We start from the raw sequence: 25859 nt of genomic DNA, 5'->3' as shown, positions 1-25859 counted from the left end.
GTTCAATCCAGGGTTGTGTGTTTGTTGTATCTCTATTTTTTATTTTTTATAAAAACGATCAAACAAACAATATTTATTTTGAATATGATAATTTGCCTTGATCTACATCCATGGAGTTCTCTAAGTCCCAGTTATATTTATTGTATTGGATCTAGCCACTGCACAGGTCCAATTTTCAGATCTAAATATAAGCAAACGCATGACACAAACATTCACAAGCTTTTTTTATTTGGCGGGGGAGGGGGGATGGGGAAGAGACAGAGAGAGAAAGAGATCCAAAACCATAGTGTTGAACAGCTACAGTATCAAAAAATAACAGCATTTCGGATCAAAGATCCTCTTCCTGCAGGGATGCCTAACAACAAGGTCATTGAAATTCATCTCTATACCACAATACGACAAAAGACGGCTGTGTTTAACCCTGAAACTTTTTCTTCCTGCCATCCATGCCAGCCTGTTCATCAACGTTCTTGCGCCAGTCACCAACTGCATCCGCTGCCTGAATGACAGAAAGTTTGTGATGTTACATATAGAGGATATGTCAAAGACATTTTGAGGATATAATATGAACTGATCCTTTCATTTCATTTATTATTTTAGTCATTTAGCAGACACTCTTATCCAGAGCAACTTACAGTAATGAGTGCATACATTTTCATTCATACTGTTCCCCCGTGGGAATCAAACCAACAACGCTGCCGTTGCAAGTGCCATGCTCTACCAACTGAGCCACATGGGACCATCAATGCTCAGAACACATTCGGGACACAGTACTTTCTGCTTTGCAGGTCTCCACACAAATACCCACCTCCTCTTTGACCTCCTTCTTCACTTCTTTCAAGTTGGCTCTGAAATCCATGGAAGCCTTGTGCTTGGTGCCCAGCAGAGCCTGGAGCATAGCATCAGCAGACATACGCACTTTCTTCAGTGCTGGCTTCTTCATGCCCTTGATCTCAACCACTTTCATCTGCAAGTCCTCAATCTGGGAAGTGAGAAAGTCAGGAGAAAGATTAGATTTGCAGAGGCATATGTTTCATTATGAGGAAAGATGGAATACAATCTACCTCTTTGTCAGCCTTCTTCACTTTTGCTTCTGTATCATATCTGTCCTCATCTACCTTGTCGATGGTTTGGGCCAACTTTTTGAGCATTTCCTGTTGGTACACAATCACGTCAGTCATATAATTTGTACGACAAACTCTCCTCTCCTGAAGGAATCAGTCTCTCCAGGCAACAGTTATTTAGAGTAAAGAAATTGGAGTCTGTGTACTTTGTATACAAATCCACATTGCTTATTACAAGAACCACCAATGGTACACTGCAGGCCTAAAACATTGGACTAGATGTGTGAAGCTTGTGTAAAGGAATGAATGACTGGTATCGTACCACCAGCGCCGCTTGATCTCCAGACAAATCCAGGGCGGGGATCTCAGCCATGAAATTGTCTTTCTCCTGCTTAGCCTCCTTTTTCTCCGCCTCAATCAGCTCAAATGCAATCTGGAGCACCAAGCTCTGGAGAACAAAGAAACATAGTAAGGCCAAACCCAGTCTACAACATAGTATTGGTGAACTAAATATTACTTAAAGTGGAAATCTTTGATTGCTATATCAAGTTTTAGACTTTTAAATTAATTATATATACCCATTGGGCCTATTGCAAAGAAAATTGGCCACTAGATTATCGGCAGTTTATCTCTTGTTAAACCATCAATACTCACTGAATTCAACCGCTCAGCTGATTTCAATTGTAACCAGCATTGGCAACTGATTTACCACTCCCTAACTCAGATGTTAGGGTTATCTTTTAGCACAGATTATTCATTATATTGACCAGATACTCTAGTGGCTGCTCTAACAATGAAAATAAATGTCTTCAGAAATGGAAGGCACAATCAGGTAGAAACATTCTAGCCAATGAGAGGGCAGATACGTGTGTGAACAACAGGTACAACAGTTTCCACTAGCTACCACAAAGTCGAAATTGGCTATTATATTTACATTTTAGTCATTTAGCAGACGCTCTTGTCCAGAGCGACTTACAGGAGCAATTAGGGTAAAGTGCCTTGCTCAAGGGCAGCCTTGCTCGACAGATTTTTCACCCAGTCGGCTCGGGGATTAGAACCAGCGACCTTTCGGGTACTGGCACAGCACTCCTAACCACTAAGCTACCTGCCGCCCTATATTGTAAAGATTCATGAAAACAAACATTTAAGGTTAGGGGTAGGCATAAGGTTAGCAGTGTGGTTAAAGTTAGGTTTAAAATGACCTTTTATGAAGATACATTTTAGAAATGGGCGGGGTTAATGACTCAAGTGTTGCTGGGATGTCACTTGTCCTACTTATATCAGTACACTCCTAACAATCTAATCATTGTGCAACTTCTATTCAATCAAATAAGCCACACCTAGCAAATAAGCCATTGCATTTTTTGTTAACCAAATTCAACACTCATTGACCTCATTGATCTCATCGCTTGGTGAGCGAAAGAAATCGGGAAAAAAAATGCTGCTGGAGAAGACAGATTATCCCTCTCGCTTCGCCTCTTCCTCTGTGCTTTTAGTCCTCATTGCAACCAAACATTTTGTTAGCTTAACCAAAGAAACAGATGCAAAGTGCTTCGTTTTTTAAGATATTTTATTTGTCTATAACGCATGTTGCTGCATTCCATATTACTTTTGATGTAGTCATTAATTAAAAGTTTGTCTTCAATAACTTTATTTTTGCTGAAGAGTAGCCTCGATGTAGGTATAATTTGGTGAAGTAATTGTCTGCAATTAAATGTGTTAACTAAATGATCGTAGTTGGGATAGGCTACATTTCCAGTAGATACATTTTATTTCAGGTGTAAAATGTAATATTCTTCTTTGTTCCTGACCATTTCTAATGCCATTTCTGCTGTAACTGTAACAGGGTCAGATAAACTGGTCTACTAGTTTTGTTCCACTTTAGTCATTTAGCAGACACACTTATCCAGAGCAACTTACTGTAAGTGCATAAATTGTTGTACTTTTCTTACTGGTCCCCGTGGGAATCAAACCCACAATCTTGGCATTGCATGCGCCATGCTCTACCAGCTAAGCCATGCTCTACCAGCTAAGCCATGCGGGACCATCCCTTAGCTTTTTACCAAAACAGTGTTGAGGTGTTCACTTTGTTATTATTTGAAGTGTAGATTTCCCCTTTAAAGTATTAAAGAGGTTGAAAAGTTTTTAAACCAGTCTAATGAAAGCCAAAACGAATCTAGTCAAGTACTGGGTATTGATGTGCCTGTAATGCTTGTTTCAGACAATGGATCACAATTCATTGTATTGGTTTACCTTCAGATGATGCCTGCGACTTGATGTCATCTTTTTTCTGTGAAGAAAGGTGGATTTGACATGTTGTTAGGGATATAAGCGGTATTTGCATTACTGACAGAACTTATGGCTGGATCGGACATGTTTTGTGTCAGGCTGAAAGTCTGGAATGTCACTTTTAGTGAATTTAAAAAAGATAAACTGTATGTCAAGACTTACTCCGACATATTGGCTGTTGTTGTGCTTCACACCCTGAATAGAAGACAGAAGAGGGAAAGAAAACCTTTTATAATATCATTAGGGTACAATAAGTGCAAAAGCGAGAGACATGTCTGGTCTAAAGATCATGCTGTGATATTTAGCTGAAGATTGATTGGGTTTCACAAGCTAACAACCATCAACCATAAAAAAGTCAGAGATGACACCTGACTCTAGCAGTCCAAATTTAGCATGCTCAGAATCGCTCCAGACTCTAACTCTGAAATGGGATAATGTTTCCCCTAAGAAACTAGTTTGGCCAAGTGTTCCCCAACAGACTTTAACTGCTGCTGCATTCAAAGACACAAGTCTCGATTTATGAACCTGCCGTGGTGCCGTGTATCAGAAAAGATTTCCTAATCACATAAATCAACAGCATCTTCTTCATTCTGCAGACAGATGTGGTGGTGTTGAATAAAGATAGTTACACTTAATCAACAAATATAATAGCTTGCTATTTTTCCTCCCCAAGATTTACTGTAAGTCTCAGTTAAAAGTTTATTCAAATGTTTTCAAACCTCAAAAAAGATATTATGTGGAGATGGCCCACGTCCAATTCCATCTGTTGTCTGGATCCAGCTACATGCCTGAGCTCTAAGTTCATTAGAAAGATAGGCACTGTCTAAATGGATTTAACTAATTAATTAAACCACTTTTGTGAACTGAGAACATCTGACACTTTACTTTCCCATTCATTCACAATCTAATCTAATCAAATCAATTATTTAAATTTCAAATCATTGAATTAAGTCAAGTATACAATTTAGCAAGCCAAGACTGATGAAAGATCGCTTGCAAAACTAGTTTAACTTTCTCTTCTTGTTTAACATTACAATTAACATGGCACAGCATGCTGTCTACTATTCAGTATCACAAAGCTGTTACAACATCCAACTCCTCAAATAAACGCATACCAACGTTCTTGAATGGAAAACGAATAACTCTCACATCTCCATCACTGAATGTATGACACTATATACATTCCATTTTATATTGAATTAATCCTAATATAATCACAAAATCTGACACTGTACATCCTGTGCCTGAGATCTCTATCTGAAACTCAATAACTCAGAGGTCTGGATTTAGGTTAAATCTATTTACTGCTAGAGTATCACCCCTAACCAGAACCCTAGCCAAAGTTTCACAATCTTCTATCTACCTCTATACATCTGAATACAAACACAGAGGCCATGGCGCACATTATTCTGTCAAGACAACCTTCTTTTTCTATCAGTATCCACTGACTGTCAGAGGGAAAACCGGACATGTATTCAACTGTATTGCCAGGTGAATACATCTGTTCCATATGTTCAATTTGTTATGATCCATAAAGTGATGTACAGTAAGACACCAATGTGCAATGAGTGTGTTTGATTGTTAAGATTGCCATCTGTTGGGAGGCTTTTTAGTCTCTTTCTATTTCTTTGTGCTTTTAATCCCAGTGATGCTACACACTCAGAGAGTGTGATAGAGAAATATGAAAAGAGAGATTCTCACCTATGAAAGGAAGAGGAGGAGGGCAGGACACACCTGGAGGAAGAAGGGAAGACTAGCACACTGGCAAGCAACAGGCAGTGAAACAGGAAATACGGTATATATGGTGTTGGGTGATACATCAGCAGAAGCACTGGGTCCTCTTTATGGAAGTGGTTTCCATGTCAGACCAATGGAACATCGAGCTCCTGAAATACACTCTGCCCAACCCTGTTCACCTCATAAATATTATTTCCTTCAATATGTCTTCCAATACATACATGTATGTTCCTCTGGGCAGTGAGTATATAATTACAGTTCAGTATGGGAGAGATAGGGAAAGTAATTATAGATATGAGTGAAGTTATTCTATGTCTAAGACATTCACGGGCAACATGGATAACACATTTAAGTATTGGAAAACATTGACTTTCAGTTCCTTTTGGATGTTTAAATGTGTAATCAAATCTCAATGAATTGAAGTTGGAGTCTAATTAAACAAGTGCATCATAGTAATATAATTAAACAAGTGAATCATACTATCAATTCCAGAAAACAAAGTACTTTACAATCTTAATATATTTTCAAAAGTTGTACTTTTATCGAAACAATGAAGTACTCAGAAATTGAAATTGTATTGAAATCAGAAATTGATTTATTGTCTTAAAGACAAAACACAATCAACCTCAATTCCATCATATTTCCTTCAAACCTAAAAGCACAGCAACTATGGATTATATATTAGGCCACATTGCTAATAAGTTGAGCGCTTAAACAGGCCCACACATGACAAATATAGTTAAACAAAATAATAAATAACACGTAATAACTGAATTTGGTGCAGATTGCCCTCGTTTGTTCAAAACTCACTAACTGCCTCCCTTTTTCCATTGCCATAGTTTCAAATTGAAAGGTTATGGGGGGGACGTTTGATGAATGTTTGTCAAAGACGACATACCTGTTTGTTGGTCAAAGAGGAATCAGAGTCAGAGAAAGAGGAGAGAGAGGGGTAGAGTGAAAGAAAGAAAGAGGAAGGGTCATCAGAAAGAGAAAGAATGTTCTACTATACTGACATCTTGTGGTTTATAACTCAGATTTGTTTTTACAGTATTAAGAAAGCCTTGACCCAAGCTGATCTAGGTTTCTCCAGAATAGGGTTACAAAATTCATGTAACGTTCCCATAATGTCCAGGTTTTCCAGAAATCCTGGTTGGAAGATTCCCGAAATCAGAAGGGAATAAGATCTTTCGGAAAGTCAACTTTTTTGCAACCGTACTTCAGAACACCTTACATCCAAAAGCATTGAGGGACCTAATTTGAAAGGGGTAACAAAATTGAACACAACACAGGACCACCGAATGTATACCATTTCTCCATGTTGCCAACATTTATTTAATTACCGCAGTTTGGCAGTTGAATAAATTTCCGATAAGCCTATACATTTGGAAAATATGCTACAATTCAATGACAGTTTACAGTTAGTATAAGTGCTTATCAGATGCTAGACTCTCTAACAGTACCACAAAATAATGAAAAAGATACATTAATCACTCAGTAGCCAGTTTTGAACACCAGAACTAATTCAGTCATTTATGCGGTCTCAAACTTCTTCTTCCTGCCATCCATGCCAGCCTGTTCATCAACGTTCTTACGCCAGTCACCAACTTCCTCCTGCGTGACACAAAGTTTATGATGTGACATTTTCAGTGTTTGAGGATATAATATGAAACACATGTAACTGATCCTTTCATCAAAGCTCTGAACACGTGGGACAAATGTTGCCATCTCCTACAGTACTATGATTCTCTGCTTTGTAAGATTCCACACAAATACCCACCTCCTCTTTGACCTCCTTCTTCACTTCTTTCAAGTTGGATCTAAAGTCCATGGAAGCCTTGTGCTTGGTGCCCAGCAGAGCTGCAAGCATAGCATCAGCAGACAAACGCACTTTCTTCAGAGCTGGTTTCTTTATGCCCTGGACCTCAATCACTTTCATCTTCAAGTCCTCAATCTGGGAAGTGAGAAAGTGAGGAGAAAGATTAGATTTGCAGAGGTATATGTTTCTAGGAGGAGGAAAATATGTAATGTAATGTACTGTACCTCTTTTTCTGTCTTCTTTACTTTTGCTTCTGCATCATATCTGTCCTCATCTACCTTGTCGACGGTCTGGGCCAACTTTTTGAGCATTTCCTGTTGGCACACAAACACATCACAGATAATTTGTAAGAGGCACCAGCATGGCACCAGCATCTAAAGTGTGTGGAATTAACAACTTTCTGCAGGCAACAGCTATCTAGAGAGAGAGCTGCCCTACCTTTCATTCCACACACTGATAAAGGCTTTGCCTTACACTGAGTGTACAAAATATTAGGAACCTTCCTAATATTGAGTTGCACCCTCTTTTTGCCCTCAGAACAGCCTCAGTTCGTTGGGGCATGGACTCTACAAGGTGTCGAAAGCGTTCTAGAGGGATGCTGGACCATGTTGACTCCAATACCTCCCACAGTTGTGTCAAGTGGGCTGGATGTCCTTTGTGTAGTGGACCATTCTTGATACACACGGGAAACTGTTGACCATGAAAAACCCAGCAGTGTTGCAGTTCTTGAAACACTCAAACCGGTGCACCTGGCACCTACTACCATACCCCGTTCAAAGACACTTAAATATTTTGTCTTGCCCATTCACCCTCTAAAAGGCACACATACACAACCCATGTCTCAATTGTCTCAAGGCTTAAAAATCCTTCTTTAACCTGTCTCTTCCCCTTCATCTACACTGATTGAAGTGGATTAAAAAATTTACATCAATAAGGGATCATAGCTTTCACCTGGATTCACCTGTTCAGTCTGTCATGGAAAGAGCAGGTGTTCCTAATGTTTTGTACACTCAGTGTACATTGTGATATATTGAATAGATCAGAGTAGCTTTGTGGAACTTGTAAAGTAATGAATGACTAGTATCATACCACCAGCGCCGCTTGATCTCCAGACAAATCCAGGGCGGGGATCTCAGCCATGAAATTGTCTTTCTCCTGCTTAGACTCCTTTTTCTCCGTCTCAATCATAGTAGCCGCAATCTGGAGCATCAAGCTCTGGAGGACAAAGAAACATAGTGAGGCCAAACCCAGTCTAGTACTTGGTTTGGTGTACATTTATGACACACTAGCTTGTTTCTGATGCTTAAAGATTATGGAGGACAAAGAGATCGATATGTACATTGTCATACCCAGAGCAATATACCGCTTTTAAGCAAACACATCGACAAAACGTAATCTTTGCACATAACTTGCCGAGCACACCATAAGAATACTTACAGTGCCTTCATAAAGTATTCATACCCCTTCACTTATTCCACATTTTGTTGTGTTACAGCCTGAATTCAAAATTGATTAAATATATATATTTTTAAATCTGACCCATCTACACACAATACCCCACAATGACAAAGTAAAAACATGTTTTTAGAAATGTTTTCAAATTGACTTAAATTAAATACAGAAATATCTAATTTACATAAGTATTCACACGCCTGAGTCAATGCTTTGTAGAAGCACCTTTGGCAGCTATTACAGCTTTCAGTCTTTCTGGGTCGGTCTCTAAGAGCTTTCTACATCTGGATTGTGCAACATTTACACATTATTCTTTTCAAAATTCTTCTAGCTCTGTCAAATTGGTTGTTGATCATTGCTAGACAACCATTTTCAGGTCTTGCCATAGATTTTCAAGTAGATTTAAGTCAAAACTGTAACTTGGCCACTGGAACATTCACTGTCTTCTTGGTAAGCAACTCCAGTTTAGATTTGGCCTTGTGTTTTAGGTTATTGTTCTGCTGAAAGGGGAATTAATCTCCCAGTGTCTAGTGGAAAGCAGACTGAACCAGGTTTTTCTCTTGGATTTTGCCTGTGCTTAGTTCCATTCCGTTTCTTTTTTATCCTGAAAAACACCCCAGTCCTTAACGATTACAAGCATACTCATAACATGATGCAGCCACCACTATGTTGTTGATCCATCCTCAGTTGTCTCCTATCACAGCCATTATTCTCTGTAACTGTTTTAAAGTCACCATTGGCCTCATGGTGAAATCCCTGAGCGGTTTCGTTCCTCTCCGGCAACTGAGTTATCTGTATCTTTGTAGTGACTGGGTTTATTGATACACCCTCCAAAGTGTAATTAACAACTTCACCATGCTCAAAGGGATATTCAATGTCTGCTTTTTTTTTATTTCTTTTTTTTTTAGCCATCTACCAATAGGTGCCTTCTTTGTGAGGCATTGGAAAATCTCTCTGGTCTTTGTGGTTGAATTTGTGTTTGAAATTCACTGCTCGACTGAGGGACCTTACAGATAATTGCATGTCTTGGATACAGAGATGAGATAGTCATAAAAAAATTATGTTAAACACTATTATTGCAACTTATTAGGTGACTTGTTAAGCAAATATTTACTCATGAACTTATATAAGCTTGTCATAACAAAGGGGTTGAATAATTATTGACTCAAGACATTTCAGCTTTTCATTTCTAATTAATTTGTAAAAATGTCAAAAACCATAATTCCACTTTGACATTATGGGGTATTGTGTGTAGGCCAGTGACATAAACTCTTAAACTCTTAATTTAATTTAATTTAATTTAATCAATTTTAAATTCAGACTGTAACACAACACAATGTAGAAAAAGACAAGGGGTGTGAATACTTTCTGAAGGCACTGTGGAAAGTTGTCACAATGAAATGTGTTGGTTTACCTTCAGATGATGTTTACGGCTCGAGGTCATTTTTTTCCTGTGAAGAATGGGGAGTTTGACATACTAGTTAATATGCTGAGGGGGCATGACTGGTCAATACGCTGACCAAGGGTTGTATCAGTGATATTCTATGGCATGCTGAAAAGAATAGAAAGGTCAAGAAATATCTAATTTACTTTTATTTTTCTCACATTGTTGTTGAAAAAATAAAGACTCAAACCCAATAGTATTTAGGGAGGTAAGGAGCAATGTGGTATCATTAGTGGTATCAAGTATTCTACTCAATTGCTATGCAATTAAAACATTTAGTCATAAGTAAATATTACGTTTCACATATTATATACACTACCAGTCAAAAGTTTGGACACACCTACTCATTCAAGGGTTTTTCTTTATTTTGACAATTTTTTACATTGTAGAATAATAGTGAAGACTTCAAAACTATGAAATAACACATATGGAATCACGTAGTAGCCAAAAAAGTGTTTAAAAAAATCTAAATCTATTTTATATTTGAGATTCTTCAAATATCCACCCTTTGCCTTGATGACAGCTTTGCACACTCTTGGCATTATCTCAACTAGCTTCATGTAGTAGTCACCTGGAATGCATTTCAATTAACAGGTGTGCCTTCTTAAAAATTAATTTGTGGAATTTCTTTCCTTCTTAATGCATTTGAGCCAATCAGTTGTGTTGTGACAAGGTAGGAGGGTATACAGAAGATAGCCCTATTTGGTAAAATACCAAGTCCATATTATGTCAAGAACAGCTCAAATGAGCAAAGAGAAATGACAGTCCATCATTACTTTAAGACATGAAGGTCAGTCAATCCGGAAAATGTCAAGAACTTTGAAAGTTTCTTCAAGTGCAGTCGCAAAAACTATTAAGCGCTATGAAGAAACTGGCTCTCATGAGGACCGCCACAGGAATGGAAGACCCAGAGTTACCTCTGCTGCAGAGGATAAGTTCATTAGAGTTACCAGCCTCAGAAATTGCAGCCCAAATAAATGTTTCACAGAGATCGAGTAACAGACACATCTCAACATCAACTGTTCAGATGGGACTTCATGGTCGAATTGCTGCAAAGAAACCACTAGTAAAGGACACCAATAATTAGAAGAGACCTGCTTGGGACGAGAAACACGAGCAATGGACATTAGACCAGTGGAAATTTGTCCTTTGGTCTGAAGTTCAAATTGGAGATTTTTTGTTCCAACCGCCGTATCTGCGGTGTCAGTGAACGGATGATCTCTGCATGTGTATTTCCCACCGTAAAGCATGGAGGAGGAGATGTTATGGGGTGGGGGTGCTTTGCTGGTGACACTGTCTGTGATTTATTTAGAATTCAAGGCACACTTAACCAGCATGGCAATCACAGCATTCTGCAGCAATACGCCATCCCATCTGGTTTTGGCTTAGTGGGACTATCATTTGTTTTTCAACAGGATCATTACTTTCTAACACCAAACTGTGGCAAACAACAAGGTAATAGATACTTACTCAGACATGATGGCGGAATGTGTGCTTCAGACTCTGTAACAAAAAGACACAACAGGCAAGATAAATGTTTTTAGCAATAGTGTGCACTGCATGGTGCTATCTGCCTTATAAGCCTATAGCCTAAAATTAGCAAAGGCTCTTGTATCCAGCTCAAGATTGATTAATGAACACTGGCTGCTAATGGAGCAATCTGGACTCTTCAAGGAAGGGAGGGGAAACCTGATCCAGTTTACTGTTAAGACCTTTTGGAGCAATTATGATCAGGCTACATTTGGACAGCTGGAGACTGGAGTCACCACTGACATTCATGGGCTGTTAATTTATTGATGTCATTAACACACAAAACCTCAGCAGGCGTCAATGTCCTGCTCTACCCTGAGAACATCTTGGGTATCACTCATATCAATACAACTTGCGTCCTCAGCGAACCCTATCATTACATGTCTTTGAAAAGCCCTTTCAATTGAATATTTGATTATTATGATAAATAATACGGTATGGTCATCAGAATGACTCAAATGTTGTGAGACACTGTTGTTTAACCACACTGCAGCAATGAATATCAATGTTAAGAATAGGAAATACGTATGTTTGTCTTAATTTTTTAAGAACTTCTCTGTTTTCTGTAGTTTATAATCAATGACACATTCAGTTCAAATAGGTTCATATTCAGTCATATCAATTGATAAAATAAATGGTACTATTATATACTTCAGCAAACAGAGAAATAGTGAATAAAAACTCTTGCAAGCACATCCTTTTCCAATCTGCTCAACTAGGAGCATACATGGGAAGCAAAAGTTGTGTTAAGCTGTTACTTTCTAACACAAGATTGACATGTCATAACTGTAGAGCTTCCATACTTCAAGAAAAGTATACTTTAATATAATGTTAATATATTCCATTTAGCAGGTGCTTTTATCCAAAGCAACTTACAGTCATGCGTGCATACACTTTTGGTATGGGTGGCCCCAGCGCAATCGACCCCACGACCCTTGGTGTTGTGACCTACCAAATGTTTTTAGCCCACAGCCATTTCTTAGCTGTAACCCAAGAGGAACTGGCCACAAACCAATGGCCCCAAAGCCCCATTCAGTAAACACTGTCTGCTGTAACATAATTATCGCATACTAGTTATAATCTAAGTTATAGATCTCCATCACAAATCCCATATTGTTATCCATAACAGTTATTCACATTGACTATTGGAGCAACATACATCACTCAAAAAAGATAAGTGTTAAATACCACAAAAAGCAAACGATCAGAAACTCAACTCTTTGGTATGTGTATAGCTAAGTCAATGTCTTCAACCGCCTTCCATGCTAGAGTAAAGCCTGTGAGCAGGAGCCTTCCCCCTATGGGCCACATCATTCTGTCTAGGCTAATTTGTCTCTCATAGTAACCACTGGCTGTCAGGAGGATATTTACCTCAATGTATTCACCTGTACTGACAGGTAAAATGTAGTGAACTTGTGACATGCGTCACTTAGTGTGATAATTTCCAGATGCTATCTGTTAGTGCATATCAGTGTAAATGTAGCCATGAAATCACCTTATCATCACAGTCTACATGTGCACCCACTGTGTAAGTCTTAATTAATAGGTAAAACTACTACCCACAGTGAGACTTTGTATTTCTTTATTTATCAATAAGACACATCCAGACTTTATTTTCTGTGTGATCAAGATCAGAGAGGAGGAAAAGAGATGTTCTCACCTATGAGAAGAGGAGGACAGGACACACTCTGGTGAAGAAGGGGAGACACTGGCAAGTCACAGGCCAATAACAAATCAAACAGGGTATATATGTAGACTAGTGATGAATCAGCAGAAATCAAGAACCTCCTTATGGTGGTGGAGACTCCATAGGCCAATGGAACTGCGAGCTCCTGAAATACCACCAACCTTTCCTCCAACTCACATCATAAATTTCCCTTCATGCAAGATGTCTCCCAAAACCTGAGCTGCCACTTGGCCATCCCAGTTAAGCAAGGACAACATGAATAGATAAACCTGGTTAAGCAAGGACAACATGAATAGATAAACCTGGTTAAGCAATGACAACATGAATAGATAAACCTGGTTAATCAAGGGACAACATTGATATATTCTTGGAACAATGTTGGTATAATTATGAAAAAATCTGAAAGCAATTGTTAAAGGGGCAATCTGCAGTTCAAATAATAACAAAGTAACACCTTGCCTCTGTTTTGCAGGGCTAGAGTTCCTCAATGCAGTGCACTAACTTAATATTCATTGCAATGCCTGCAAATTAAATATCTACAAATAATGACAAATTCCTGAGAAAAAAGTGGGCAAGCAAACAGCCCTATGTTGCTGAAAGGTGAGATGGGATCGGAGGTGGGGAGAATAGCGAGAGATTGAGAGAGAGAGCGAGAGAGAGGGAGAGAGAGAGAGATGGGGGAGAGAGAGAGAGAGAGAGAGAGAGAGAGAGAGAGAGAGAGAGAGAGAGAGAGAGAGAGAGAGAGAGAGAGAGAGAGAGAGAGAGAGAGAGAGAGAGAGAGAGAGAGAGAGAAAGGCAAGGAGAACAGGTGCTCTATGACATCTTGTGGTTTTTTGTTTATTTATATATATTATTATAAATGGTTTATTAAATTACTAAATGTTTCATGAAATATAAATCATATTTTAAAATATTAATTAACATCTAAAATATGTAGCTAAATCATGCCAATCGTGATTGAGTTAAAGAACCTAGACGCAGCTGTCTGGTATCAAATTCGCTTGACACATGAGATCAACTGATCTGCTGGTTTATTATTGTGGGTTTTTGGTTTTAAGCAAGTTTGTTTTAACACGTAGGTGCATGTAATCTCCGGTTAATAGTGTTTTAATTGATAGATAATTACTTTATTATCCCCATGAGGAAAATGATGGCAACATTGTCATCCGTCTAAAGTAAATTTGACGACATCATAATGATGACAAAGTTGTTTCCTACTAATGATTTGCCTGCCTTTTAGCAATGGCATCATATTTCCAGGCCACTATACTGTAATTTAGACAGAACAATCAGTAGCTCCTATTATGATTGACTGGGCACCACTCCTTTCTCTAGAGTCACTATGGCTGAGAGTGTCTTGAAAACATTCTTAACAACGGTGTGACACAACCGAGTGACGTAGCTGTAACCCTATCAGTCACCAATTTATTTCAATTGACTGATTTCTTTATATGAACTGTAACTCAGTCAAATCTTTGAAATTGTCAAGACCGGCGGTATTTGTTTCCAGGGTGAGGACAATATGGAATGCAATCTACTGTACCTCTTGAGTCTGCCTTATTCACTTTTGCCTCTGTGTCATATCTGTCCTAAAATCGATCAGTTGAAAGTGTGGGTTCACAGCTCCAATCCAGATGTCTTGGTCATTACTGAGACGTGGTTAAGAAAGAGTGTTTTGAGCACTGATGTTAACCTTTTTGGTTATAACCTTTTTCGACAAGACAGTTCTTCCAAAGGTGGTGGAGTGGCAATCTTTACCAAGGAACACCTTCAGTGCTCTGTTGTCTCCACCAAGTCTGTCCCCAAACAATATGATTTGCTGGTTTTAAGAAATAAGCTTTCAAATAGCTCTTTGTTGACTGTTGCTGGGTGTTATCGTCCACCATCAGCACCAGCCAGTACCCTACCTGCCCTAAGCTCTCTCCTGGCTTCTTACACTAAGTCTGAATTTGTCCTGCTAGGTGACCTAAACTGGTACATGGTTAAACCACCTGACCATGCCCTAAAGCAATGGGACCCCCTAAATCTTTCTCAGATTATTACCAATCCCACAAGGTATGACTCCAAACACCCAGAAAAGGCTACTCTCCTTGATGTTATCCTCACAAATAATCCTGATAGGTATCAGTCTGGTGGTTTCTGTAATGACCTTAGTGATCACTGTTTTACAGCCTGTGTTCGTAATGGCTGCTCAGTTAATCAACCTGTCCTGATTTGTCATAGATGCTTGCCAAAAAACTTTAATGAGCAAGCCTTCCTTCATGACCTGGCCTCTGTAAATTGGTATAGAATCAGATTGATCCCCTCTGTCGAAGACGCTTGGACCTTCTTTTTTGATATTTGTTAACAAACACGCCCCATAAAGAAAATGATAATTTATAAAGGTTCAGCCCCTGGTTTAACCGTGATCTGGCAGAGTTACTCCACCTCAAGAACACCATTTGATGAAATGCTCGGCAAACAAATACTCAGGCAGACTGGCTGTCGTTCAGGCGCCAAAGTTAGATACTTTAAGGAGCAGTTCTCTCTCTGTGGGTCTATCCCCAAGAAGTTCTGGAAAACGGTGAAAGACCTGGAGAATAAACCCTCCTCCTCACTGCTGCCCATGTCTCTTAATGTTGATGATGTGGTTGTTACTGACAAGGAGCGCATGGCTGAGCTCTTTAATCACCACTTCATTAAGTCAGGATTCCTATTTGACTCAGTCATGCCTCCTTGCCCGTCCAACATTTCCTCATCTCCAAGCCCTTCTTATGCGACTAGTCCCGATGCTCCTCCCTCTTTTTCCACTGCCCTGCTACACAGTTTATCCCTGCAGGCAGTCACTGAGTCTGAGGTGCTAAAGGAGCTCCTTAAACTTGACCCCAAAAAAACATCTGGGTCACATAGTTTAGATCCTTTATTTTTTAAGGTTCCAGCCCCTATCATCGCCAAGCCTATCTCTGACCTTTTTTAACCCATCTCTCCTCTCTGGGGAGGTTCCCATTGCTTGGAAGGCATCCACTGTGTGTGCTTTATTTAAAAGTGGGGATCAAGCTGATCCTAACTATTATATGCCAATTTCTATCTTACCCTGTTTATCAAAATTGTTGGAAAAACTTGTCAATAATCAACTGACTGGCTTTCTTGATGTCTATAATATTCTCTCTCGTATGCAATCTGGTTTCCGCTTTGGTTATGGATGTGTCACTGCAACCTTAAAGGTCGTAAATGATGTCACCATTGCCCTTGATTCTAAGCAATGTTGTGCAGCTATTTTTATTGACTTGGCCCGAGCTTTTGATACGGTAGACCATTCCATTCTTGTGGGTCGGCAAAGGAGTATTGGTGTCTCTGATGGGTCTTTAGCCTGGTTTGCTAACTACCTCTTCCAAAGAGTGCAGTGTGTAAAGGTAGAACATCTGTTGTCTCAGCCACTGCCAGTCACCAAGGGAGTACCCCAAGGCTCCATCCTAGGCCCCACATTCTTCTCAATGTACATCAACAACATAGTTCAGGCAGTAGGAAGCTCTCTCAACCATTTATATGCAGATGATACAGTCTTATACTCAGCTGGCCCCTCCCTGGATTTTGTGATAAACGCTCTACAACAAAGCTTTCTTAGTGTCCAATAAGCTTTGTTTTGAACACCTACAAAACAAATGTCAAGTGGTAAGAAGAATGCCCCTCTCCCCACCGGTGTGGTTACTACCTCTGAGGGTTTAAAGCTTGAGGTAGGTCCTCATACAAGTATTTGGGAGTATGGCTAGATGGTACACTGTCTTTCTCTCAGCACAATCCAATCTGCAGGCTAAGGTTAAATCTAGACTTGGTTTCCTCTATCGTAATCGCTCCTCTTTCACCCCAGCTGCCAAACTAACCCTTATTCAGATGACCATCCTACCCATGCTAGATTACGGAGACACAATTTATAGATAGGCAGGTAAGGGTGCTTTCGAGCGGCTAGAAGACCTTTAACATTCGCCCATCAGATTTGCCACCAATGATCCTTATAGGACACATCACTGCACTCCATACTCCTCTGTAAACTGGTCATCTCTGTATACCCGACACAAGACCCACTGGTTGATGCTTATTTATAAAACCTTCTTAGGTCTCACTCCCCCCTATCTGAGATACCTAATGCAGCCTCCACATACAACTCCCATTCTGCCAGTCACATTCTGTTAAAGGTCCCCAAAGCACACACATCCCTGGGTGGCTCCTCTTTTCAGTTTGATGCAGCTAGTGACTGGAGCGAGCTGCAAAAAAAATGCCCTTTGTGCTTTTGTCTGTGCCCAATAATGTTTGTACCATGTTTGTGCTGCTACCATGTTGTGCTGCTGCCATGTTGTGTTGCTACTGTGTTGTTGTCATGTTGTGTTGCTACCATGCTGTGCTGTCATGTGTTGCTGCCATGCTGTGTTGTTGTCTTAGGTCTCTCCTTATGAAGTGTTGTGGTGTCTCTCTTGTTGTGATGTGTGTTTTGTCCTACATATTTTTTTTTTAATCCCAGCCCCCGTCCCTGCAGGAGGCCTTTTGCCTCTTGGTAGGCCATCATTGTAAATAAAAATGTGTTCTTAACTGACTTGCCTAGTTAAATAAAGGTTAAATATACACAACCAGTCAAAGGTTTGGACACACCTACTCATTCAAGGGTTTTTCTTTATTTTTACTATTTTCTACATTGTAGAATAATAGTGAAGACATCAAAACTATGAAATAGCACATATGGAATCATGTAGTAACCAAGAAAGTGTTAAACGAATCAAAATATTTTATATTTGAGATTCTTCAAAGTAGCCACCCTTTGCCTTGATGACAGCTTTGCACACTCTTGGCATTCTCTCAACCAGCTTCACCTGGAATGCTTTTCCAACAGTCTTGAAGGAGTTCCCACATATACTGAGCACTTGTTGGCTGCTTTTCCTTCACTCTGCGGTCCAACTCATCCCAAACCATCTCAATTGGGTTGAGGTCAGGTCATCTGATACAGCACTCCATCACTCTCCTTCTTGGTCACATAGCCCTAATACAGCATGGAGGTGTGTTGGGTCATTGTCCTGTTGAAAAACAAATGATAGTCCCACTAAGCGCAAACCAGATGGGATGGTGTTTCGCTGCAGAATGCTGTGGTAGCCATGCTGGTTAAGTGTGCCTTGAAATCTAAATAAATCACAGACAGTGTTACCAGCAAAGCACCCCCACACCATCACTACTCCTCCTCCATGCTTCACGGTGGGAACCACACATGCGGAGATCATCCATTCACCTACTCTGCATCTCACAAAGACATGGCGGTTGGAACCAAAAATCTCCAATTTGGACTCATCAGTTTGGACTCATCAGACCGAAGGACAGATTTCCACCGGTCTAATGTCCATTGCTCATGTTTTTTGGCCCAAGCAAGTCTCTTCTTATTATTGATGTCCTTTAGTAGTGTTCTTTGCAGCAATTCGACCATGAAGTCCTGATTCACGCAGTCTCCTCTGAACAGTTCATGTTGAGATGTATCTGTTACTTGAACTCTGTGAAGCATTTATTTGAGCTAAAATTTCTGAGGCTGGTAACTCTAATTAACTTATCCTCTGCAGCAGAGGTAACTCTGTGTCTTCCTTTCCTGTGGCGGTCCTCATGAGAGCCAGTTTAATCATAATGCTTGATGGTTTTTGGGACTGCACTTGAAGAAACTTTCCGTATTGACTGACCTTCATGTCTTAAACTAATGATGGACTGTCGTTTCTCTTTGCTTATTTGAGCTGTTCTTGCCATAATATGGACTTGGTCTTTTACCAAATAGGGTTATCTTTTGTATACCACCCCTACCTTGTCACAACAGAACTGATTGGCTCAAATGCATTAAGAAGTAAAGAAATTCCACATACTAACTTTTAACAAGGCACACCTGTTAATTTTTTTTTCTCCAGGTGACTACCTCATGAAGCTGGTTGAGAGAATGCCAAGAGTTTCAAAGCTGTCATCAAGGCAAAGGGTGGCTACTTTGAAGAATCTCAAATATAAAATATATTTGGATTTGTTTAACACTTTTTTGGTTACTACATGAATCCATATGTGTTATCTCATAGTTTTGATGTCTTCACAATTATTCTACAATGTAGAAAATAGTAAAAATTAAGAAAAATCCTTATATGAGTAAGACCTCGTTGATCGTCTGGGCCAACTTTTTAAGCATTTTCCATTCGCACAAGAATACGTCACAGATGTGGCACCAGTGTTTACACAGTGTGTCTCTCAATGGTCGGGTTCAGCTTTTTGCACCGATTCTAAGGAGGAAGTTTAAGTTTAAGAATTTCATTCAATTCATTTTAATTTCGATGCAAATCAAATCCATACAAATGCAGCCTTAACACATACCGCAAAATCAATATGTAGAATGAAAGATAATTAAGTTAGGATTTTGTGGTACCATTGTATGGCTGTATGGATGATTTCATATGTCAGGTATTCAAAGCAGATCAAATGAGAATGAACTGGTCAGAGTGGTACGATACCTGCAGCTCAGGAAGACCACCAGACATATCCGGGAGCAGAGCAGCTATCTTCCATATACCTTGCCTTTTCCTTTTTGCTTCTTTCTCCAGCAGGTCGTTGGCAATCGAAAGCATCAAGCTCTAGAGGCCAGCGGGAGAACGGGTGTCAGAGCAAGCTAACACAGACCAAGACTAGGCAAAAACATGTAGGACTCACCAATGCAAACAAGGTGGCCTAGTGCCGAGTTTGTATTTCTCTTGATACCATCTTGTGCTACCATTTGTAAACATAGTTACTCTGTGGTTATTTCATTAAATAAGGAAAGATATTTGTATTTTATATCGCTGCTGTGCTCGCTTTTTGATATTCATATTTGTAATAATTGACTTACCTTTATAGATAAAAGTTAAATAAAAGGAGAGTAAGAACAAAACAGTTTTCCATATTGGAGGGGAAAATTGGATTAGATCAGTATATTTACCTTCAGATGACCACTGCAACTCGATGTCATCTTTTTCCTGTGAGGTGAAGAAGTAGAAACATTGTGACAATCAGTCACCTCTCGGATTTTAATGAAACCAAATCTAACATTATACTTACTCTGCCATCTTGCTGGTTTCTTTTTTTCACACCTTGTATAAGACAGAAATGAAAAGAGTCAAAACCTTAACAGAACAACCATTGTTATAAATGTATTTGTTGCACTGTGATAGAAGAGCAGTAATAATGATGTTTCTATCTGACAAAATGAATCCACCAAATTAGCACACAGCAAGATATAGAAAACATTTTAATTACACAGCATGTAGAAGTCTACCCTGGCTCACTTTACTGGGGTATTTATTTTTTTAATTCTGATCCAGGACATGCAACTGCAATCTGCGATTTTAGAATATTCTTTGGAAGTAGCTAGAACATTGGGAATAGAACACCTTCTAACTAATTTCACATTGCAGATATATGCATGCAGATATGAGATATTCACATGCAAGTATCATATAGTTGCTTGCCACTTGGAACAATTGTATGATTTAACAGATAGGGTTCCGAAAAGATAACTCCATTCTTAATAAGAGTTTATTATTCCCCTGATGTAGTAAAATCTAAACTGGTATTTGGCCTGCTACACTGAACAAAAATATAAACGCAACATGCAAAGTGTTGGTCCCATGTTTCATGAGCTGAAATACAAAAATCCCAGAAATGTTCCATATGCACAAAAAGCTTATTTCTCTAAAGAATGTTGCACACATTTGATTATATACCTGTTAGTGAGCATTTCTCATTTGCCAAGATAATCCATCCACAAGACAGGTGTGGTATATCAAGAAGCTGTTTAAACAGCATGATCATTACACAGGTGAACCTTGTGCTGGGGACAATAAAAGTCCACTTTAAAATGTGCAGTTTTGTCACACAACACAATGCCACAGATGTCTCAAGTTTTGAGGGAGAGTGCAATTGGCATGCTGACTGCAGGTATGTCCACCAGAGCAGTTGCCAGATAATTTAATGTTCATTTCACTACCATAAGCTGCCTCCAACGTCATTTTAGAGAATTTAGCAGTATGTCAAACCGGCCTCACAACCACAGACCACGTGTAACCACGCAAGCCGAGGACATCCACATCCGGCTTCTTGACCTGTGGGGAAAACTCATTCTGATTGGCTGGGCCTGGCTCCCCAGTGGGTGGCCCTGGCTGCCAAGTGGGTGGGCCTATGCCTTCCCAGGCCTACCCATGGCTGCACCCCTGCCCAGTCATGTGAAATCCATAGATTAGGGCCTAATGAATTTATTTCAATTGACTGATTTCTTTATATGAACTGTAACTCAGTAAAATCTTTGAAATTGTTGCATGTTGCATTTATATATATAAAAAAATTTATAATGTTATAAATTCAGCATATTATTTCTGAGCTGCTGACCTACATTTGAATATAGCTATAACTCATTAAAATGGTTTAAACATTTTACACAATCAATGCCAAGTATTTGTTTCATTTTTGCCAATTTTTAAAACACTCGGAGTCACTCTTAAATATTGTGATCCTTTAAAGAGCAACTGCCCCTAAAAACCAACTTATCATTTAGAAAACAGACTTTGTGGCATCAATATGAGTTAGAAACATTTATTCTACAGTCAAAATTTACTATAAAGTTTAAATAGGATAATGTTGGTCATAAAGTCAGTCTCCTCCAAAACAGAGTTTTGTGAGACTTGTGGTTGTGACTGCATAAAAACATAAATGGAGGTTGGGTTTGTTTCAATCCTGCCCACATGCCCACAGCTGGCAGCACACAAGTAATCATCAATTTGGAATACAGATGCATGCGACCTAATCGTAATGCCCGGGGTAAATTTGGGTTGACTTTGGATATCCCTAAGGGACTAGTTAGGGACCACCTGTAATTGATTGACGGTCCCTAACTAGCCCTGTAGATAGGCTATCCAAGTTCAAACCTATTTTGCCACAGTCACACACCAGCCCTCTGAAGCTAATTGGCTAAATAATTTCATCAATCTACACACAATACCCTAAAAATGACAAAGCAAAAACAGGTTTTTAGACAATTTTGCAAATTTGTTAAAAATACTAAATTGAAATATCACATATTCAGACCCTTTACTCAGTACTTTGTTGAAGCACCTTTGGCAGAAATTACAACCTCGAGTTTTCTTGGGTATGATGCTACAAGCTTGGCACAACTGTATTTGGGGAGGTTCTCAAATTCTTCTCTGCAGATCCTCTCAAGCTCAGGTTGGATGGGGAGCGTCGCTGCACAGCTATTTTCAGGTCTCTCCAGAGATGTTCGATCGGGTTCAAGTCCGGGCTCTGGCTGGTTCACTCAAGGACATTCAGAGACTTGTCCCGAAGCCACTCCTGCGTAGTCTTGGCTGTGTGCTTAGGGTCGTTGTCCTGTTGGAAGGTGAACCTTCAACCCAGTCTGAGGTCCTGAGTGCTCTGGAGCAGGTTTTCATCAAGGATCTCTGTGTACTCTCTGTGCTCCGTTCATCTTTCCCTCAATCCTGACTAGTCTCCCAGTCCCTGCCGCTGAAAAACATCCCCACAGCATGATGCTGCCACCACCATGCTTCACCGTAGGTAGGGTGCCAGGTTTCCTCCAGACGTGACGCTTGGCATTAAGGCCAAAATTCAATCTTGGTTTTCATCAGACCAGAGAATCTTGTGCCTTTTGACAAACTCCAAGCGGGCTGTCATGAGCCTTTTACTGAGGAATGTCTTCCGTCTGGCCACTCTACCATAAAGGCGTGATTGTTGGAGTGCTGCAGAGTTGGTTGTCCTTCTGGAAGGTTCTCCCATCTCCAAAGAGGAGCTCTGTCAGAGTGACCATCTGGTTCTTGGTCACCTCCTTGACCAAGGCCCTTCTCCCCCGATTGCTCAGTTTGGCTGGGCGGCCAGCTATAGGAAGAGTCTTGGTGGTTCCAAACTTCATCCATTTAAGAATTATGGAGGCCACTGTGTTCTTGGGGACCTTCAATGCTGCAGATATTTTCTAGTACCCTTCCCCAGATCTGTTCTTTCAACCTCATGGCTTGGTTTTTGCTCTGACATGCACTGTCAACTGTGGGACCTTATATAGACAGGTGTGTGCCTTTCCAAATCATGTCCTTTCAATTGAATTTACCGCAAGTGGACTCAAAGTTGTAGAAACATCTCAAGGATGATCAATGGAAACAGGATGCACCTGAGCTCAATTTCGAGTTTCATAGCAAAGGGTCAGTTTTTTAATATTTAAAACATTTGCAAAAATGTCTAAAAACCTGTTTTCGCTTTGTCATTATGGGGTATTGTGTGTAGATTGATGAGTAAAAAAAATAATTTAATCAATTTTAAGGCTGTAACATAATAAAATGTCGAGAAAGTCAAGGGGTCTGAATACTTTCCGAATGTACTGTATAAGACTTTCATATTTATCTTTTTTGTTGCTTTTCTTTCGACTTCCCTAAGTTGTTCTTGTTTCTTCCAAATCATTTTGAAAATACACTTCACGTACAGTTTGGAGAAAATGACAACTCTCTAAACAAGTCAAAAATAAGCGAATATTTCAAAAAGTTAAATATCCGTTTCTTTATTCAAGAATGCTACAATCTTACTCAATCAAAATGCAACATGTTTTATTCATTCATGATACAACAAGGTTTCATATTCTGATCATTGTTTATATTTCATTTCCTCCCGAGTGGCGCAGTGCTAGCACTGCAGTGCCACTAGAGATCCTGGTTCGAATCCAGGCTCTGTCGTAGCCGGCCACGACCGGGAGACCCATGGGGCGGCGCACAATTGGCACAGCGTCGTCCAGGGTAGGGGAGGGAATGGCCGGCAGGGATGTAGCTCAGTTGGTAGAGCATGGCGTTTGCAATGCCAGGGTTGAGGGTTCGATTCCCACGGGGGGCCAGTATAAAATAATAATGTATGCACTCACTAACTGTAAGTCGCTCTGGATAAGAGCGTCTGCTAAATGACAAAAAATGTTTTAAAAAATGTTTTAACAAATTATGGATTCCCACCATCTAGAAGATGATATGTTCAGGAAAATACATTTTTGCATAAGATTACACCGACATAGCGGAACAAAAACATCCAGGTAACAATGTTCCCTTGAGCATCTTGATGCATGCAATCTGCCTATGAAGTAAACTATTCTTAGTGACCAAGATGGCTCAAAATATTGGGCTAGCTATACTTCCTGAATAGCTAGATTCACATTTGGTGACGCAAAACAATCCACCAATGAAATAAAAGCAATTAAGTATTTAAATTCCTTAATATCTGTCAATCATGTGCACATAGTGAATCATTACAAATAACATATTTTACATAAACGAACTAAGGTGTGGATAAAGACCTACATTTACTTCCACACTTATACTGTATATAATAACATATGCCATTTAGCAAAAGCTTTTAACCAAAAGCAACTTAGCTGTCATGCATGTATAGATTTTTTGTGTGGTTGGCCCTGGGAATTTAACCCACAACCCTAGCATTGCAAGCGCTGTGCTCTACCAACTGAACCATAAAGCACCACACTTCAACTGATATCTTAGTAACTCACAATATGCAGAAATCAACAGTTAATACACAACTGCAATACTAGATACAGTTCAAAACAGTCAAGAGACAGGAGCACCTTATGGATGCTTGAGCGCTATAAGATCCCACTATAATCCTCACCTATGAGAGAAACAATGATGAGAAATGAATAGCAGCTGTGAGAGGATGGCAAGCCACTTGCAGATGAACGAGGCAGTACACAGTATTAAATGCTAATGGGTGGATACCAGTTGTTTATCCCTTCCTTTATTTGGTAATTTTTCCTACAGTCTTTATGGTAATGGTCAGTGAAGCTGCCGGCCCCCTGTCAGCCTGATATACTGCCCTGTCATGCCCTGTAATATCATCATATCATATCAGCAAGCAAAGATTGGCTCTTGCATTATTCTACATCATGAGAGGTAACACGTGTCATGAGGGTCAGTCTGGTCCCCCAGCTTAAAATAGGCTCCACATTGACCAACCAGATAACTACAGTATCAATCATATTTTCATGTCTTGCTCTGTAACGTAAACAATAACAAGCAACATGCAACTGCTTGTCACAATTTCATCCCTCTCTCTATATATCCCTCTATAGCTTTCTTGTTGTGATTGAGTCTTAATCAATTAATGATCAATAATGTGGTCATAATAGGCCTACACTACAGGGCCAGATGTTATAAGTGTTGGAAATAGTGGATCTTACTATTTAGAGTCGCTGACAGCCTTCACTGTAAAATATAACGTATTGCGGTGGTGCTTCAGGATCTTACGGTGGGATAGGGGGTCTGATCCATACTTTGACCAGCTCTATCCTGTTTATTTCGGTAATTTGGCGCCAGAATTAGCTGGCTAACCGTGTAGGCCTAGTCCTATATTCACCAGCCATGTAACTAAAGGCACAAATTCTGGCTAGATATTATCAGCCAAAATGTAATGGCCCCTCCTAGAAAAATGGCCTGGAATATGTGGTGGCAAATATTTCTGCAGCTCTTTTTAAGATATTGTAGGCGCCTTCTAATTTGGGGAGAAAGGCTCCTCTGTATTAGTGACGTGCAAACGTGGAATGCAACGTTTGCTTAATGTGAAACTGTAAGGGAATCTGTCCATTAAAGACACAGTCCGTTAAATTTGATATCCAGTGAAAAGTGTCACCTTGAAAGTAAGAGGGACGGTTTTGCAAATGTGCCTTACAGCAACCAAGAGTTAGAGGCAGAGACAGAGACCAAGACGTAGAGACAGGAGAATCATGCACCCTATGGTTTATCAATTTACATATAGAAGATATTGTCATGCATTGTTTACACA

General features: G+C 39.7%; 2 protein-coding genes and 1 long non-coding RNA gene across 4 annotated transcripts; all 3 read right to left on the bottom strand.

The window, feature by feature from the left end:
• Positions 1–211: 211 nt before the first annotated feature.
• LOC121531696 (troponin I, fast skeletal muscle) lies at positions 212–5142 on the bottom strand. The gene is made up of 7 exons (XM_041837075.1): positions 5055–5142; positions 3516–3548; positions 3318–3354; positions 1387–1512; positions 1065–1154; positions 809–982; positions 212–499 (listed from the first exon to the last, which is right to left on the bottom strand). The coding sequence occupies exons 2-7, from the start codon at positions 3521–3523 to the stop codon at positions 416–418; spliced, it is 519 nt and encodes a 172-aa protein (XP_041693009.1). The 5' UTR covers positions 3524–3548; positions 5055–5142; the 3' UTR covers positions 212–415.
• LOC121531697 (troponin I, fast skeletal muscle) lies at positions 3516–13067 on the bottom strand. The gene is made up of 8 exons (XM_041837076.1): positions 12993–13067; positions 11273–11305; positions 9773–9809; positions 7996–8121; positions 7131–7220; positions 6868–7041; positions 5055–6701; positions 3516–3548 (listed from the first exon to the last, which is right to left on the bottom strand). The coding sequence occupies exons 2-7, from the start codon at positions 11278–11280 to the stop codon at positions 6621–6623; spliced, it is 516 nt and encodes a 171-aa protein (XP_041693010.1). The 5' UTR covers positions 11281–11305; positions 12993–13067; the 3' UTR covers positions 3516–3548; positions 5055–6620.
• A 4953-nt stretch (positions 13068–18020) lies between these two features.
• LOC121531698 lies at positions 18021–24844 on the bottom strand. 2 transcript variants are annotated; one of them, XR_005994179.2, is made up of 5 exons: positions 24690–24844; positions 20091–20122; positions 19972–20008; positions 19511–19630; positions 18021–18061 (listed from the first exon to the last, which is right to left on the bottom strand). It is a non-coding gene; the product is annotated as an uncharacterized LOC121531698 (long non-coding RNA). The 2 variants fall into 2 exon arrangements; XR_005994178.2 differs by lacking the exon at positions 18021–18061 and adding an exon at positions 19091–19282 and having other exon boundaries at positions 24690–24842.
• Positions 24845–25859: the final 1015 nt, after the last annotated feature.

This window comes from Coregonus clupeaformis, chromosome 19 (genome assembly GCF_020615455.1).
Source record: "Coregonus clupeaformis isolate EN_2021a chromosome 19, ASM2061545v1, whole genome shotgun sequence".
In the NCBI taxonomy this organism is placed as follows: domain Eukaryota; kingdom Metazoa; phylum Chordata; class Actinopteri; order Salmoniformes; family Salmonidae; genus Coregonus; species Coregonus clupeaformis.
This window is presented reverse-complemented; position numbering and strand designations above follow the sequence as displayed.